Source organism: Sus scrofa, chromosome 2 (assembly GCF_000003025.6).
Source record: "Sus scrofa isolate TJ Tabasco breed Duroc chromosome 2, Sscrofa11.1, whole genome shotgun sequence".
NCBI lineage: Eukaryota > Metazoa > Chordata > Mammalia > Artiodactyla > Suidae > Sus > Sus scrofa.
Window position 1 is genome coordinate 78383515 of NC_010444.4, and position 17236 is coordinate 78400750.

A 17236-nucleotide genomic window follows, 5' to 3' on the forward strand; every position below is an offset into this window, starting at 1 on the left:
GTAGCTAAGCCAAAATGAATCTAACTGGCATCCATGAAGATGCAGGTTCAGTCCCTGGCCTTGCTCAGCGGGCTGAGGATCTGTCGTTGCTGTGAGCTGTGGCGTAGGTCGCAGATGCGGCTTGGCTCTGGCGTTGCTGTGGCTATGGCGTCGGCCAACAGCTGTAGCTCCGATAGACCCCTAGCCTAGGAACCTCCATATGCCACAGGTGCGACCCTAAAAAGACAAAAAAAGAAAAAAAGAAAGAAAGAAAAGAAAAAGATTCTGGAAACCAGATTACAGTTCTCAGAGATTTGCTTTAGCTTCGTGACCTGGGGAAGAAAAGAACTCCTGTCCCCATGTGGTCTATGAGGAAGAGAAGGCATTAGTCAGGCACCTCCCAGAGAGCAAGGGACCCTGGAGGCCAGGAAGCAGGTTAACTGAGGGAGGCTCATTGACACTGTCAAAAAGATGAGGCCTGAGACTTGACCCCTGTGAGAGGATGTTTAAGAGAGGATGAGAGACTGGGAATTAGAGATACTAGTATAGACAACTGTTTTGCTGCAAATGGGAATGATAGCCAAGCTACGGATGTTCAGCAAAAAAAGGTGGCTGTTGTTTTAAGATGGGAGAAAAAGATATCATGTTTGACTGATAATGGAGGGCCCCAGTGGAGAGCAAAATGGTGACGTGTACCAGCAAGAACAAAGACATTGTGAGAGGTGAGAGGACCTCCTGCTTTGTCCTTTGAAGAACATGTGTTGTTCCCTAGAATCTTTCATAATGATGTAATTTCATTTTTTCTAAGACATACCTCAATTAGTCACTTTTTTTCAGATGCTCTTTGTTTGATTCCTCTGGCTTGCATTCTCTTGGATAATTTTTATGGTTTTAGAATCACTTTCCACATTCATCTTGCTAGCTATCCAAGCCCCCAGTGAAAGAGGCAAAGCTGGTATTATCTGCATTTTTCAAATAGGAAAATGAGACCCAGGGAAGACTGCCCGACACCTGATGAGTGTCTAATGCCCAGTGAAGTCTGAAACCCAGGTCAGGTACTTCGAAAGGAAGTAAAACATACTCCTTGGTGATGTGATGTTGGGAGTCAGTGCCAAGTAAAACAGAATGACCTCTCAAAGCTGTCACTGCTCCATGTAAGCCCAGCTACAGTGGGAAAGGATGTGGTGAGGGCTCAGAAAGTCCAGAGTCCTAGCTCCTGCCCCCTCCCTCATGCACCCCATCCCGGCTGTAAACTGAGCAGTCACTTAGGTCTTTCTAGTTTAAGGAGCTTTAGAGCTGATGTAGCTTTATTATGAGAACTGAATTCAGTTTGCATATGTGATTATTATCTAATTTCAATTATATAACCTAATTTTGATCTAGAATGGAAAAGCATATAAACTTCATTGTGTTGATTTAATAAACTGTAATCATAGTTTATGAAGATTCAGAATTTTTAAAAATAGTCTTAACTTGAAAATCCAAACCTGATTTGAATATTATTTCCAAGTGCTTCTGCTGATCCAAAGGGATGGCCTGGTTAATTATTTGTTAAGTATAAATATAACTTGAGTTTTTTCTTTGAATGATGCTACTTTATGTGATATGAATATAAGGCATTTCAGTTGTATTTTCCTCAAGAGACTCCTTAGATATTGATCAGTGGAATAAAGTTATTGAGCAGCTAGGAACACCATCTGCAGAGTTCATGAAGAAACTTCAGCCGACTGTGAGGAATTATGTAGAAAACAGACCAAAGTATCCAGGAATCAAATTTGAAGAACTCTTTCCAGATTGGATATTCCCATCAGAATCTGAACGAGACAAAATTAAAAGTAAGATATGATCTTTTCTTAGACTTGTTTTCATAATCTGAGTGAAACTTTCATTTTTCATGTTTGCATTCTAAAACCTGTGGACACTGGGAGACAAAATAGTTGAAGACCTCAAAGTCATTTAGGGCTGAATGAAGGCTAGAATGAAAGGCATTTCAGAAAGAAAGCATAATGACTTAGAAGTTTTGTCCTTAATAAAGTGACTTAACTTAGGTCAAAATTAAAATATTTACATCAGTTTGAAATTCTTATGTTAATTACAGCAGTTGGAATTCAGTTTTCAGGTTTAAAGAATACTTGAATAAAGATTCTAACCCCATTGAAGAGTCAGAAGCCATATTATAGTTCAATTTGAAAAGGTTCCTCCTCCCTTTCTCCTGTGCCCATCACTAAAATGTGTTCGAAGGGGAAAGAATAGATTTGTTTCTCTCCATATCAAGGTAAACTGTGCCTGTTTTAGAAAAGCCCTATTTCTCCTTTGCCTGTACATGTAAACTTTAATCGCTGAAACCTGGGTGAGTCTTGTATTTAACCAAGTTATTGAACTTGTTGGGTTTCTTCCTAATTGCTAATCTCTAATTCTTTTTTTAAGTGTATGTCGCCAACATTGTATACAGATTGGCAAGGCAGAGGCATCTGTGAAGTGTTTTATATTGTGCAAATATGAAATCATTATGTGGTCTCTTCTAATTTCATTTTGATGTAGCATCAAGAAAATATCACCTGGGAGTTCCCGTCGTGGCGCAGTGGTTAAGGAATCCGACTAGGAACCATGAGGTTGCGGGTTCGGTCCCTGCCCTTGCTCAGTGGGTTAACGATCCGGCGTTGCCGTGAGCTATGGTGTAGGTTGCAGACGCAGCTCGGATCCCGCGTTGCTGTGGCTCTGGCGTAGGCTGGAGACTACAGCTCCGATTGGACCCCTAGCCTGGGAACCTCCATATGCCGCGGGAGCGGCCCAAGAAATAGCAAAAAGACAAAAAAAAAAAAAAAAAAAAGAAAATATCACCTGTGCTTCATGCCTACATTCTTGGCAGTGCCACCCTTAGCTCAGCTCCTGCACCCTACCTGGCCCATGGCTTCTCAGCCTTGGGCCCTGTGTCCTTCTCCCCTTCCAGATTCAGAGACTGAAAGTACATTCGAAAGCCTGGTTTATAGTGGAAGTGGCTGTTTGACTTACTCTTCAAGAAAAAGGCTCTAATGTAATCTTTTTTTTTTTTTTTTTGTCTTTTGTCTTTTTAGGGCTGCACCCACGGCATATGGAGGTTCCCAGGCTAGGGGGCTAATCAGAGCTGTAGCTTCCAGCCTACGTCACAGCCATAGCAACACCAGATTTGAGCCACATCTGCGACTTACACCACAGCTCATGGCAACGCCGGATCCTTAACCCACTGAGCGAAGCCAGGGATCAAACCTGAAACCTCATGGTTCCTAGTCAGATTCTTTCCCTCTGCGCCACGACGGGAACTCCTAATGTAATCTTGAACCTATCAAAATATATTTTTGTTCTTTCTGTGCTATCATATTTAGTTCTTTATTATGTGATTTTTCAGATCAACAGCATTAGTTTATTAATCTAATATTTGTTTTCACCCTAGCAAGTCAAGCCAGAGAATTATTATCAAAAATGTTAGTGATAGATCCTGACAAACGAATCTCTGTAGATGAAGCTTTGCGTCACCCTTATATTACTGTTTGGTATGACCCTGCTGAAGCAGAAGCGGTAAGCATCTATTTTGAAAAGACTTATGTGTAGAGCAGAGCATACATTTCCTTGGATCTTCTGTCTGTGAGTTTGGAATGGCTTCCTAAAGATAGCAAGTCCTAGATTTAAAAGGACTCCTGATTATAACAAGGCCATGTTATATGGGCCACAACTCCTTCTGGGACTCTTTTAATACTAGGGTTCTACTCAGAGTACCTCAGGAGTGAATGTGCTTATGCTGTGGTGATATAACTGTCTTCATTATGCCGATGCTGATGCGTGATCATAATATCATTGCTATTAGGCATCCGTTTATGTACCTGGCAGTGTGCTTTGGGCTTTGCTTACATTCTCTTGTTTAGGCATCCAATCAGGCTAAGAAACTTGTTGAAAATCACAAGGTTATTAATCCTTCCCCAGAGGTACCTGCTAGGGGAGTACCACTTCTGAGTTAGTGCTCATGTACATTTTTCTATAGCAGCACTGGTATAGATGGTCTTGGAAGTGAAATAACCACATAGCAGCATGCCCATTTTGTGCCATTAGTAGAACACAGTTTTATATCTTGACCTATGCATTTAAGCACCATTTTAAACATTGGTTTATATGAAAAGAATCTGATTTATAAACATGTGATTTTAAGAAAATTTTTGGAACAGTCCATTTATGAATTGTAGATTGAGTTTGGGAGTTCTAACATAAGAAATGTAAACCCGAAATGTTTTGCAGTTTCTTTATTTCCTAAGCATAGTACCTTGTCCAGGGTAGATTCCTAGGAAGTGACCTGTGATTACTAATTTTATAATTACATTTGAGCAGATGTCTTTAGAGCATGATTATTAAAAAGACCATAATAACTATTTTGGGTTTTTTTTCCCCTTTATTTTGATTCTGAAACTGATTAAATAGCATACTTATGAAGAAATCATTAATAAGCCATGTGCTGAATGAAATTATATCCATATTATAAATATTTTAGAAGTCTTACAGGTGATTCTTTTTCTTCATGCCTCATTATTAACTACTGACTTTACCTGTAATTTAATTTTTAGCCACCACCTCAGATTTATGATGCCCAGTTGGAAGAAAGAGAACATGCCATTGAAGAATGGAAAGGTAAAGACAGGACTTATTTTGATCCTTACGACATTTCTAATAACCTTTCTTTTTTTTTTTAATTTTATCACTTCTTATTGCTTATTGCGTAGATCTTTTTTTAATATATATATAATTATATTTATTTTTTCCATTATAGTTGGTTTATAGTGTTCTGTCAATTTTCTATTGCACAGCATGGTGACCCAGTTACACATACATGTATACATTCGTTTTTCTCACATTATCATGCTCCATCATAAGTGACTAGACATAGTTCCCAGTGATATACAGCAGGATCTCATTGCTAATCCATTCCAAAGGCAATAGTCTGCATCTATTAACTCCAAGCTCGCAATCCATCCCACTCCCTCCCCCTTGGCAACCACAAGTCTATTCTCCAAGTCCATGATTTTCTTTTCTGTGGAAAGGTTCATTTGTGCCATGTATTAGACTCCAGATATCAGTGATATCATATGGTATTTGTCTTTCTTTTTCTGACTTACTTCACTCAGTATGAGAGTCTCTAGTTCTATCCATGTTGCTGCAAATGGCATTATTTTGTTCTTTTTTATGGCTGAGTAGTATTCCATTGTGTATATATACCACATCTTCCTAATCCAATCATATGTCGATGGATATTTGGGTTGTTTCCATGTCTTGGCTATTGTGAATAGTGCTGCAGTGAACGTGCGGGTGCATTTGTCTTTTCCAAGGAAAGTTTTGTACAGATATGTGCCCATTACATTTCCTGAAAAGGGGCAACTTTTCACTTTTTGACAATAGCCTTTCTGGAAGCAGGGGCAAAACACCCCGCAGCCTGTTTATTCTCTCTCGTCCCACTTCCAGTAGAAAAAGAGCTAGAAGATAACAGAATTAGAGAGGAACATGTATGAACTGCATACCATTTGCTTCAAAAGAGGAAAATAAAGGCTTTTTCACACAGTGTTACATTATCAAATCTTACTTTGTAAACTAAACTCAGTAATTTTATCACACTTGATAATATGTTGCAAATTCTTGAATAACCCCAATTCACAGGCCCCTGTAAAGCAGACATGGGAGACCCCTCTGGGGTCATATGAACTTCTGTTGTATTTGTAAGCCATATAGTTACATGGGTATTTTAAAATGAGAGTTTGGGGAAAATTGCAGATCAAAACTATGCAAATAGTTATTATTACTGCTATAAGATTAACCAAACAACACAAAACAAACTAAATCAGTAATAAAGAGGCTGAACTTAAAGTTTTTCATTAAAAAGTAGAATCAGTAGTAATTGAGAACTATGGTCAATGCATTTTAAATGTGGTAATGTGTCCTGCCCAAGGGCCCCTCCCTGGGATGTCGGTGGGATGTCGGAATAGCAGTGACCTACTCAGCAGGGCATGCACCCAGCCACCAACCAGGGTGACATGCTGACCCATAGGCCTTAGCACTTGCAATGTGCTAATTTTATTTCATGAATACCAAAATTTTAGGGTGCCCCTAATAGCTTATGTGACAGGTAATTAGTTTTTCTTACAAATGAAAATTGAGGAAAACACGTTGAAGCCAAGAAAAAGCTTAGGTAATTGGATTAATTTCTGGCCAATCTGGAGGAGTTACATTTGGTAGTGCTGAATTCTTTTACTTTTTGCTTTTGCTGTTGATTTCTCCATTGAATCTGAAAGAGAGCCTTGCAGGATATTCTTGGTTGTAGGTTTCTCTTTCATCACTTTAAATATATCCTGCTACTCCCTTATGGCCTTATGGCCTTCTGAGTTTCTGCTGAAAAGTCAGCTGATAACCTTAGGGAGTTCCTTTGTATGTTATTTGCTGCTTTTCCTTCATGGCTTTTGATATTTTCTCTTTATCTTTAATTTATGTCAGTTTGCTTACCGTGTGTCATGGCATAACCTCCTTGAGTTCATGCTGTATGGGACTCTGTGCTTCCTAAATTTGGGGGATTATTTCCTTTCCTATCTTAGGGAATTTTTCAGCTGTTATCTCTTCAAATATGTTCTCAGGCCCTCTTTCTTTCTTTTTTTTTATTACTCAATGAATTTATTACATTTATAGTTGTACAGTGACCGTCACAATCCAATTTTATAGGATTTCCATCCCACAACCCCAGCGCATCCCCTCACCCCCCCCAGCGCATCCTCCACCTCCCGAACTGTCTCCTTTGGAAACCACAGTTTTTCAAAGTCTGTGAGTCAGTATCTGTTCTGCAAAGAAGTTCATTCTGTCCTTTTTTCAGATTCCACATGTCAGTGAAAGCATTTGATGTTGGTGTCTCCACTGTATGATTGACTTCACTTAGCATGATAATTTCTAGGTCCATCCATGTTGCAAAAAATGCTGGTATTTCGTTCTTTTTAATGGCTGAATAATATTCCATTGTGTATATGTACCACATCTTCTTGATCTACTCCTCTGTCGGTGGACATTTAGGTTGTTTCCATGTCTTAGCTATTGCAAATAGTGCTGCAAATGAACATTGGAGTACATGTGTCTCTTCGAGTCATGGTTTTCTCTGGATAGATGCCCAGGAGTGGGACTGCTGGATCAAATGATAGTTCTATTTTTAGTTTTCTGAGGAATCTCCATACTATTTTCCACGGTGGTTGCACCAATTTACAATCCCACCAACAGTGTAATAGAGTTCCTTTTTCTCCACACCCTCTCCAGCACTTACTGTTTATAGACTTTATGATGATGGCCATTCTGGCTGGTGTAAGGGGGTACTTCATGGTGGATTTAATTTGCATTTCTCTAATAATGAATGATGTTGAACATCTTTTCATGTGTTTTTTGGCCATCTGTATGTCTTCTTTGGAGAATTGTCTGTTTAGATCTTGTGCCCATTTTTTGATGGGGTTGTTTGTTTTTTTGGTATTGAGCTACAGAAAGTGTTTATAAATTTTGAAGATTAATCCCTTGTCAGTCGGTTCATTTGCAAAGATTTTCTCCCATTCGGTGGGTTGCCTTTTCGTTTTGTTTAGGGTTTCCTTTGCTGTGCAGAAACTTTTAAGTTTAATTAAGTCCCATTTGTTTATTTTTGTTTTTGTTGTTAATACTCTGAGAGGTGGATCTGAGAAGATGTTGCTGTTTATGTTGGAGAGTGTTTGGCCTATGTTTTTCTCTTAAGAGTTTTATAGTGTCTGGTCTTATATCTAGGTCTTTAATCCATTTGGCATTTATTTTTGTGTATGGTGTTAGGGAGTGTTCTAATTTCATTCTTTTCCATGTGACTGTCTAGTTTTCCCAGCACCACTTATTGATCAAGCTGTCCTTTCTCCATTGTATATTCTTGCCTCCTTTGTCATAGATGAGTTGGCTGTGGGTGTGAGGGTTTAATTCTGGGCTTTCTATCCTGTTCCACAGATCTCTATTTCTGTCTTTGTGCCACTGGCATATGGTTTTGATGATTGTTGCTTTGTAGTATAGTCTGAAGTCCAGGAGCCTGATTCCTCCAGGTCCGTTTTTCTTTTTCAGGATGTCTTTGGCTATTCTGGGTCTTTTGTGCTTCTGAACAAACTTTAAAATATTTTGTTCAAGTTCTGTGAAAAATGTCCTTGGTAATTTGATAGGGATTTCATTGAATCTGTAGATTGCCTTGGGTAGTATAGTCATTTGGATAATATTAACTCTTCCAGTCCAAGAGCATGGTATGTCTTTCCATCTATTTGTGTCATCTTTGATTTCTTTCATCAGTGGCTTATAGTTTTCAGAGTACAGGTCTTTTGTCTCTTTGGGTAGGTGTACTCCTAGGTATTTTATTCTTTTGGATGCGATGGTAAATGGGATTGCTTCCCTAATTTCTCTTTCTGATCTTTCATTGTTAGTGTATAGAAATGCCATGGATTTCTGTGTATTAATTTTGTATCCTGTGACTTTGCCAAATTCATAGATGAGCTCTACCAGTTTTCTGGTAGAGTCTTTAGGATTTTCTAGGTATAGTATCATGTCATCTGCAAATAGTGATAGTTTTTCTTCTTCCTTTCCAATTTGGATTCCTTTTATCTCTTTTACTTCTCTGATTGCTGTTGCTAGGACTTCCACAGCTATGTTGAAGAGTAGTGGTGAGAGCGGACATCCTTGTCTTGTTCCTGATCTCAGCAGGAATTCTTTCACCTTTTCACCATTGAGAATGATGTTCGCTGTGGGTTTGTCATATATGGCCTTTATTACGTTGTTCCCGTTATGCCCACTTTCTGAAGGGTTTTTATCAGAAATGGGTGTTGGATTTTGTCAAAGGCTTTTTCTGCGTCTATTGAGAGGATCATATGTTTTTTATTCTTCAGTTTGTTAATGTGGTGTATCACACTGATGGATTTGCGGATATTGAAGAACCCTTGCATCCCTGGGATAAATCCCACTTGATCATGATGTGCAATCCTTTTAATGTATTGTTGGATGCAGTTTGCTAGTATTTTGTTGAGGATTTTTGTATCTATGTTCATCAGTGAAATTGGCCTGCAGTTTTCTTTTTTGTGGTATCTTTGTCTGGTTTTGATATCAGGGTGATGATATCACATTATAGCAGGGTGATGATATCACCTTATAGCATGAGTTTGGGAGTATCCCTTCCTCTGCAGTTTTTTGGAATAGTTTCAGAAGGATAGGTATTAGCTCTTCTCTAAATGTTTGGTAGAATTCGCCTCAGGCCCTCTTTCTATCTTGTCCTTCTGAGACCCCTATAATGTGAATTTGTTGTGTTTGACATTGTCCTATTGTCTCTTAAACTGTCTGCATTTCTTTTCATTCATTTTTTCTTATTCTGTTCTGCAGCAGTGATTTTGACCTCTGTCTTCCAGCTTGCCTATCTGTTCTTCCACCCCATTTATTCTGCTACTGATTCCTCCTAGTGTGTATTTCATTCCAGTTATTATATTCTTCAACTCTGTTTGGTTGGTCTTTATATTTTCTTTTTTCTTGTTTTTGGCCATGCCCATGGCATGTCAAACTTCCCAGGCCAGGGATGAAACCCATGACATAGCAGTGACCCTACCAGTGCAATGACACTGCTGGATCCTTAACCTACTGTGCCACAAGAGGACTCCATGGTTGTTTATATTTTCCAGCTCTTTGTTAAAAACATTTCTTGCTCTGTGCCTTCATTCTTTTCTCGAGTTCTTGGATCATCTTTACAGTCATTACTCTTTGGTAGATTGCCTATCTCCACATCACTTAGTTGTTAATCTGGGGTTTAATCTTGTTCCTTCATCTGGAACATATTCCTCTGTCATCTCATTTTGTTTAAAGTTCTATTTGTATTTATTTATTTTTTTGTGTATGGTAAGTTAGTTATGTTTCTTGACCTTGGAGAAGTGGCTTTCTGTTGGAGATGTCCTGTGTATGCCAGCAGTGCATTCCCCTCTCATCACCTAAGGACTGGGACCAGCTGGTCCCCGGGCAAGTTCCGACCTGTGTTTGTGGACTCACTTCCACAGTCTGTAGGATTGTATCGTTTGTGCTTCTTGTGTCTGCCGCCTGGGGAATGAGGCTGATTTAGAGGCTTGTGCAGACTTCTTGGTGGGAGGGGCTGGTACCTGCCCACTAGTGGGTGGAGTTGGGTCTTGGCCCTTAGGTAGGCAGGGCCATGTCAAGGGGTGTGTCTAGAGGTGGCTGTGAGCTCAGAAAGTCTTTAGGTAGTGTGTCTGCTGATGGGTGGGGCTGTGTTCCTGCCTCATTGACTGGCCTGAGGTGTCCTAGCACTGGAGCCTACAGACCATTGCGTGGGGCCAGGTCTTGGTGCTAATGACCCAAGCAGGATGTCAACCTTCAGTTGGAATACTCCCGGATATTTTTGCCACCGGCTTCCACATCCCAGGAAAGAGCCACAGCCGTCCTTGAAGGGGTTACGTTTGGAGAACCACAAGTAATGATGGAGAAAAACATGTGCAGACAGGTGTGAGAACATCTGATACTCTAAACTGTCCTGTTTGAGCCACTTTGCTCATACTTTCCCTCCCTCTCTTTTCTCCCCTGTCCCCAGCCCCCACGCTTGCTTCTCTTTGTAAACCCCCCTTGTGGATCCAGAACCACCCTACATTTTGGCTTAACAGTTGGTTGAAAAGATGTAATGGATCAAATATCAATGTTTTAGTCTAGGTAAACTATATTACTAAATTACTTGTCTAATACATCGCGGTGCCCTTGGAGTGGTTCTGTGTGATTTGGAAGCAGGATTTAGAGATGCAAGGAAACTGGTGAAGCTGTTTTAACTTGCATTTCTATTTTAAGAGCTAATTTACAAAGAAGTAATGGATTGGGAAGAAAGAAACAAGAATGGTGTTGTAAAAGATCAACCTTCAGGTTAGTGATTGCTTTAATAGTTTGATTGTATATTATTTTTCTTTCCCTATTTAGTTTTTATAAGAAGCAGTGTGTTAAGTGCCAGCTTGACCAATATTGGGTTTGAAAATTTTTTCTGTGAAATAGTCTTCCCCTTTTTGGTTTGTCCCAGTGATGGCAGTGAATATTTTACTGATGGGCCAGGCAGTGAACTGTGTTAAGAACATGCTTGTTCATCTTTGTAACACTGTTGTCAGTTTTGTTTATAAGGAAATTGAATTTAAACCCTCTTTGGAGGGTGGGGGCATGCCCATGACATGTGGAAGTTCCCAGGCCAAGGATCAAACCCACACCACAGCAGCAGCCTGAGCCGCTTCAGTGACAACACCAGATCCTTAACCCATTGCACCACAAGGGAGCTTCTTAAAGCTTTTTCAATGTGTATGACCCTCTTTGTACTGGTCCTAACCAGTTAAAAAGAATATCAACGTGAATCTAGATAAAATGGAATTTACTTTTCTTTCGAGAAGATCGTTCATATAATTCTCCCATCTTTCTACTTGATCTACTTAGTGGTAGAATTCTAACCGTTAGATAATTGTGTGATTACTAGAGACATAATATATGTGGTGTTAACTTGTGTCTTGTAGAGTTTGACCTTAAACAAAACTCTTTATATTTATTTTATTATTCCACTCCTACCGGGAAATGTGCGCACACATAGACACACATAAATACAAATTGCACTTCTTATTCATGACATGTGTGTCGAGTGTCTAGAGAGTATATGAATATAATGTGAATTTAGGTGCTTTTTGTTAACAAAGCACAAATTTAAGACTGACCTCTGAGAGTCTGGATGTTTTATTTTTGCTAAAACCAGACTAAAATATAGATAGTAAGAAATGGGATGGTTTCATTTGCCTTTGGGAATTTAAAAAGCAAAAATAAAATGAACAGTGTTCTTTATAATTTTTTTCCTTTTTTTGTTTGTATGCAGTTCTTATTTTGGAAGGTATTTTTATTGTAAAAGAATTCTGCAAAGGTTGATACTTTTTTCCTTGGACTGTTTATGATTATAATTGAAATGTCTGATGACACTTGAATCCTATTTGGGATTAAACTTTTTGAGATTTTTTTTTTAGTTTTAGGATAAATTCAGCAGTTTTTTAAAAAATATCTTTTTAAAACCAGCAGATATTTTCTAAGCAGTTAACATGATTATACACAAGTACATATATGATGACTAGCCATTGGGAAGAAAAGAAATGTTGCAAGGGAAGACAGGAATATTTGGGATTTTGAGCCTAAAGAAAGACTCCAGGAAAGGTTCAAAATGTACAGTCAACTAATTTCTTGTTTATACTAATAGTTAGTACAGGAAGCTACAAAAGGAAAAAGCTGAGAAATGGCCTGAAGTCTCACTGCCTGGATTTGCAACAATGTCGTGCCTCAGATTTTATTATATTTGGTTTTCTTAGCACAGATGCAGCAGTAAGTAGCAACGCCACTCCTTCTCAGTCGTCATCTATCAATGACATTTCATCCATGTCCACTGAGCAGACCCTGGCCTCAGACACAGACAGCAGTCTGGATGCCTCAACGGGACCCCTTGAAGGTTGTCGATGATAAGTTAGAAATAGCAAGCTTGTCATCAGTGAAGGAACTCTTGCTTCCGTGGGCCTGAAATGCCTGGGAGTTGATGGAACCAAATAGAAAAACTCCATGTTCTGCATGTAAGAAACACGATGCCTTGCCCCTACTCAGTTGTACTAGGCTTGCCTTGCTTAGATTATAAAATGAAGCAGATTATGTCTGAAGAAAAAAAAAAGTGCAAACCACACTTCTAGAGATTTTGTTCAAGGTCATTTCAGGTGAGCAATTAGAATAGATTTTTTTTTTAAGTTGTATGGTAATAGTAGTGACAATTTCTCATCTTCAGTAATTGTTGGGACTTATATGCATGTGACCGCAAATGCCTGCTTGGACTTGCCCTCTAGCACTTTGAAAAACAGTATTTAAAAGCCAAATAATCTTCTAGGTAGTGCTGCTTCTAGAATTGTCTCTTAATCCTTTTAAGTAATTTGGTGTCTGTCCAGAAAAAATAGATTTATGTATATTAATTGGCTGCCATCATATTATTGTATCTTACCTTCCTTTAGGGTATGAGTTATTTTCTTTCATATTTCAGAAGGAATATAAGTAAATCTGTTAAATAAATTAAAAAATATAACTTTTCCTAAATTTGTCACATTTGGGCTGAGAATTACCACTGCTAAAACCAGGACACTTTGTTTTCTCTAAATTGTCTTAGTCTGGGTGACTGTACATTCAGCTTTACTGCATGATAAAGTTTTAAGTTTTGTTTTGTGCTGCTTAAAATATCATATACCTTTAATTCCTATGTACCCTATCTCTTTTTTCTTTGTCTTCTGAACTTCATATTTAATTTAAAATGCTATACTAGAACTTCGCCTTCTTTATTAGTCACCTAACACCCCATCTCAATATGATGGCATACACATTCTTGAACCCATCAACTGCTGGTAGAGAAAAATTTTACGAAGTGATCACTAAAGATGATTGCAGCCACTTACTAAGTGCATGCTTTGCCTGAGCCTGGACTGGGTCCTCTCTTACCTTCCATCGCTCAAGGTAAGATCCGTGATTTCACAAGGCAGAGTTTCCCTCTTCCAACACCGCATGCTTACTCGATTTTCTTTCTTTTCTGAAAGAAACCACACAAATCCCCCTTTGGTCTGTTTGAGGAAGCACGCCAATTCAGAATGCCTGTTTGTGGTTGTTTTCCACTTTATGGCGGCATTTCCTTTTCCTAAGGGAAATCCATGAATGTTCTGGGAAAACCCATCTGAAGGATATGGAGGAAATGCCCTAAAGAGTAATGATTAACTATTGAATATTTTCTGACTTAAAACTGCTCACCTGAAATTGATACTTTCAGACTTTCAATATGGAAACTATTCAAAACTCACTGAAATACTGAGTATTGAAGTGTCATTGCAGAAATGGAGTTACGATGGTCACATTTTGGCTACCTGTGCTCATAATGCTTTTCCCTTGAGCTCATTCTATTACAGATTCATATCTTGTGTTTAATTATTTTGGAAGCTATTGGGTCACCATTGTTCACATTCTATAGAATGTGTTCTGAGGAGGAACTTTGATAAGAAAGTTTATTATAAATATTATCTAAAATATATGATTCTCTGCATCAATTGTATCTTATTGATCGGTCTTATCACTGGAAACTGGAACCCTTGATGAACAAAATTAATATTGAAATAATAGATAGTTTTATATTGTGAGGTTTAGACACATTCAGCTATAAGATGAAAATAATAACTTGGTTGAGGCAGAAACACCAGTTACATGGCTTGAGATTATTTTGGTTTTGGAGGCCTGATGGAATAGTGAAGATAGCTATCATTATACATACATACACATCTTCAAGTGGCCTCCTCTCTAATATACATTCTTTAAAAAGACTTTACTGAATCTATCTTTAAAAAGAAAAACAAAGAAAGGGGAGAGTTTTAAAAATGCATTATTTGTCCTAGGATTGTGTATATGCAGCACAGGGATGCTGAGGGCACATCGAGGTCCCAGTTAGCCTGGGTGACTGTACATTTAGCCAGGCCCCATTCTTAAGAGGAGCTAGATGCCGCACAGATAAGGCTTTCTGCTCACCCATTCCTCTGTGTGTTCGCGGATGGAGTCCTTGGTGGTGTGGATGGCTTTCCTGCCAAGACCACCTTCCTTCAGAGAGCAGTGAGTGCAGTGTGCTAGGACAGGCCACAGGGCTGCAGTCAGCAGAGCTCCACAGAAATACCTCACCCCACTTCAGGGTCCTCCCACCTGAGCCAAGATGTGCCAGGGTCCTGGTGCAATGCAGATGGTTTTAAACTGCTCTCCATGGATAAATGCTGATGTTGGATAAAGAACTGAAAAATTTGCTCAATTTTTCATCTTTTCTATTTTATTTTTGTAATTTATATTGTACACAACCCTGGAAGTAACTATTTTGGACACATATTTTTATAAACCAGGTAATTTATTATTAGCCTGGAATTTGGACTAGGTTTGTTTTGTTTGTTGACTTAGTTTTCAGTCAAAACGGAAATGACTGCCTCCCCAGTGTTGGGTCTTGATTTCAAGTGCAGGTTCCAGAGAGCAGACAGAGTCTGTCAGAGTAGGAGAGCATTCTAGAAACACATCCTGCTCAGTGTTGATCAGCTGTGGAAACAGGGCTCTGTGCTTATCTTTGAGACATGAAGTTCAGAGCCACAGTGCTGAAAGGAGAAAACCCTCGGCAAGGCCCCTTACTGACACCCAGAGTCCATAGTTGAAACACTGAATGAGATACTGGTTTAACCCAGCTTTGATGCCGTAAAAGTCGTGGTAATGATGTATGAGTTCATCTGGCTGATTTCTAATGTAACTCCTCCGGTGTTTCATACTGGTAGTAAACACAGGTGTGACCTTTCAAATTGCATATCTCAAAAGTAACATTGCCTAATGTTTTATAATAAAATATATTATGTGTGTTTTGATTGGTGAAAATAATACAAATACATTTTAAAAGAGAAGTGTATAGCATGTCTAATTTTTGTGTGTTTTTAAGTGACAATTGACTGTATTTCTACATCACCATCTCTGATTACAGATTTAACATGAACATGGGTAGATGTTGGAGTGTCGTCATTTCAATCAATATTCACAAATGTCTTTAAATTGAAAAGCAAAACATTTCTGTTAAATCTCTTACTGAAAATAATATGTGAATTTCTGAATCTAAGTTTTCAAAAACATGCAGTACAAAGTTGAATATTTGGGAAGCTCCAGTGTGGCGCAGTGGGTTAAGGATCCAACTTTGTTGCAACTGTGGCACAGGTCACAACTGCAGCATGGGTTCGATCCCTGGCCAGAGAAGTTCCACATGCCGCACGTGTGGTCATAATATATATATTTATGTGGTCAATCTATATATGGTCAAATTTGAATATTCGGAGTATTGATATAATTGTTTCCTCACAAAGTGCGGTAGGGAGAATCCACCAGTCAGTGTTTCTTTGTATTATTTAAATTCCCTAATGGTGCCTGTGTGCTTGTGGTTTTGTGCTTGGGATGCGCCTCTTTCGTTTCACTTCTGGTTTTGAGGCACTTTAGGATATTTACTACTTAAAACCACAGGAATGAAAGTGCCCTCAATGACTCACTCTCTTTTTTCTGCTTAAAAGGACTAAAATCATTCCAGATAGATGAGTGTCAGTCTTATTTTTAAAGGTCTCTAGAGAAGGAAAACATTTCTCTTGATAATGATCTGGGTTCCATTTCTCTAGCTTACCCTGTTCCCACTTTCAATGTAGATAGAACTAAAATACTTTTGATCTATTGACTTAAATGGTAGATATAGCGGGTGGGATCTTTTTGGTTAGAGAAGGGATAATATTTCAAAATAACATTGTGTACTTTCCTGAAGATGCTGTGGCTTTACTCGTGTGACTGAAAGCATAAGGTTACCTTTGACAACGAGGCAGTTATTTAACATTTTTGGTTTCTAATCAGGAATGTAGGTAACAATCAATAATAACTATGACAGAGTGGCCAGTAATGTCTCTTTGAAGCCAAACGTGACCATGATTTAAGAGGGATGTGCCTGTCCTGGTCACTGAGAACTTGTCATCTGCTATGTTCTCAGGAGGCCACATGCTCCTTCATAGTTCGAAAAATGAAAGCTTTGGGGCCCAGGGGCCCTTGTAAACAAGGGTGTTTGCTCTGCTGCTTCTTTGAGATTTTAGCGTCTGAAGGGAAATCCAGAAGCAGCTCTCTAACCCCCTGCATGACTGAGGGGGCTGCAGCCCCGGCTCATGTCAGGAAGGGAGCAGGGCTGCCCTCAGACTGCCATTGTGTTCATGCAGATCTTACTCTTCTTTTAGTCATCATCACCTTTGAGAAGCTGATGAAAACTGTGACCCTCTCCCTAGAAAAAAGCCACAAACACAAAATTTTGCCAGACTTTACAGGGAATCTTGGACCCTGATGGATACCATGTTAAGGTCCCCTTTCTAGAGGCAACTTCTCAATGCTTCGGGTTCTTAGAGGAAAGCAGATCCTGCAGGAGGTCCTTTTGGCCTTTTCTGCTCTTAGTAGCTCTGATACTTTTATACACAAATCTTAGGTGTAAATAGGGTCATCTTTACTCTGAGTCCCAGAGCTAGTTAGTGTTCTAATTTAACGTTAAAAAAGAGTTCAGTGAGGAGTTTCTGTTGTGGCACAGTGGAAACGAATCTGACTAGGAACCATGAGATTGCAGGTTCCATCC

At 39.0% G+C, this 17236-nt stretch overlaps 1 protein-coding gene across 8 annotated transcripts in view; it reads left to right on the forward strand.

The window, feature by feature from the left end:
- Positions 1-15594, forward strand: part of MAPK9 (mitogen-activated protein kinase 9) — a 60643-nt gene extending 45049 nt beyond the window's left edge. For 7 of the 8 annotated variants that reach the window (XM_005661441.3, XM_005661440.3, XM_005661439.3 and 4 more), the window contains 5 exons: positions 1632-1814; positions 3410-3534; positions 4569-4632; positions 10843-10914; positions 12380-15594. In XM_005661441.3, coding sequence (XP_005661498.1) covers positions 1632-1814; positions 3410-3534; positions 4569-4632; positions 10843-10914; positions 12380-12522 — 587 coding nt within the window. In that variant the 3' untranslated portion in view covers positions 12523-15594. Of the gene's footprint in view, positions 1-1631; positions 1815-3409; positions 3535-4568; positions 4633-10842; positions 10915-12374 lie in introns of all 8 variants that reach the window. The other variant, XM_003354171.5, reaches the window with a different exon arrangement.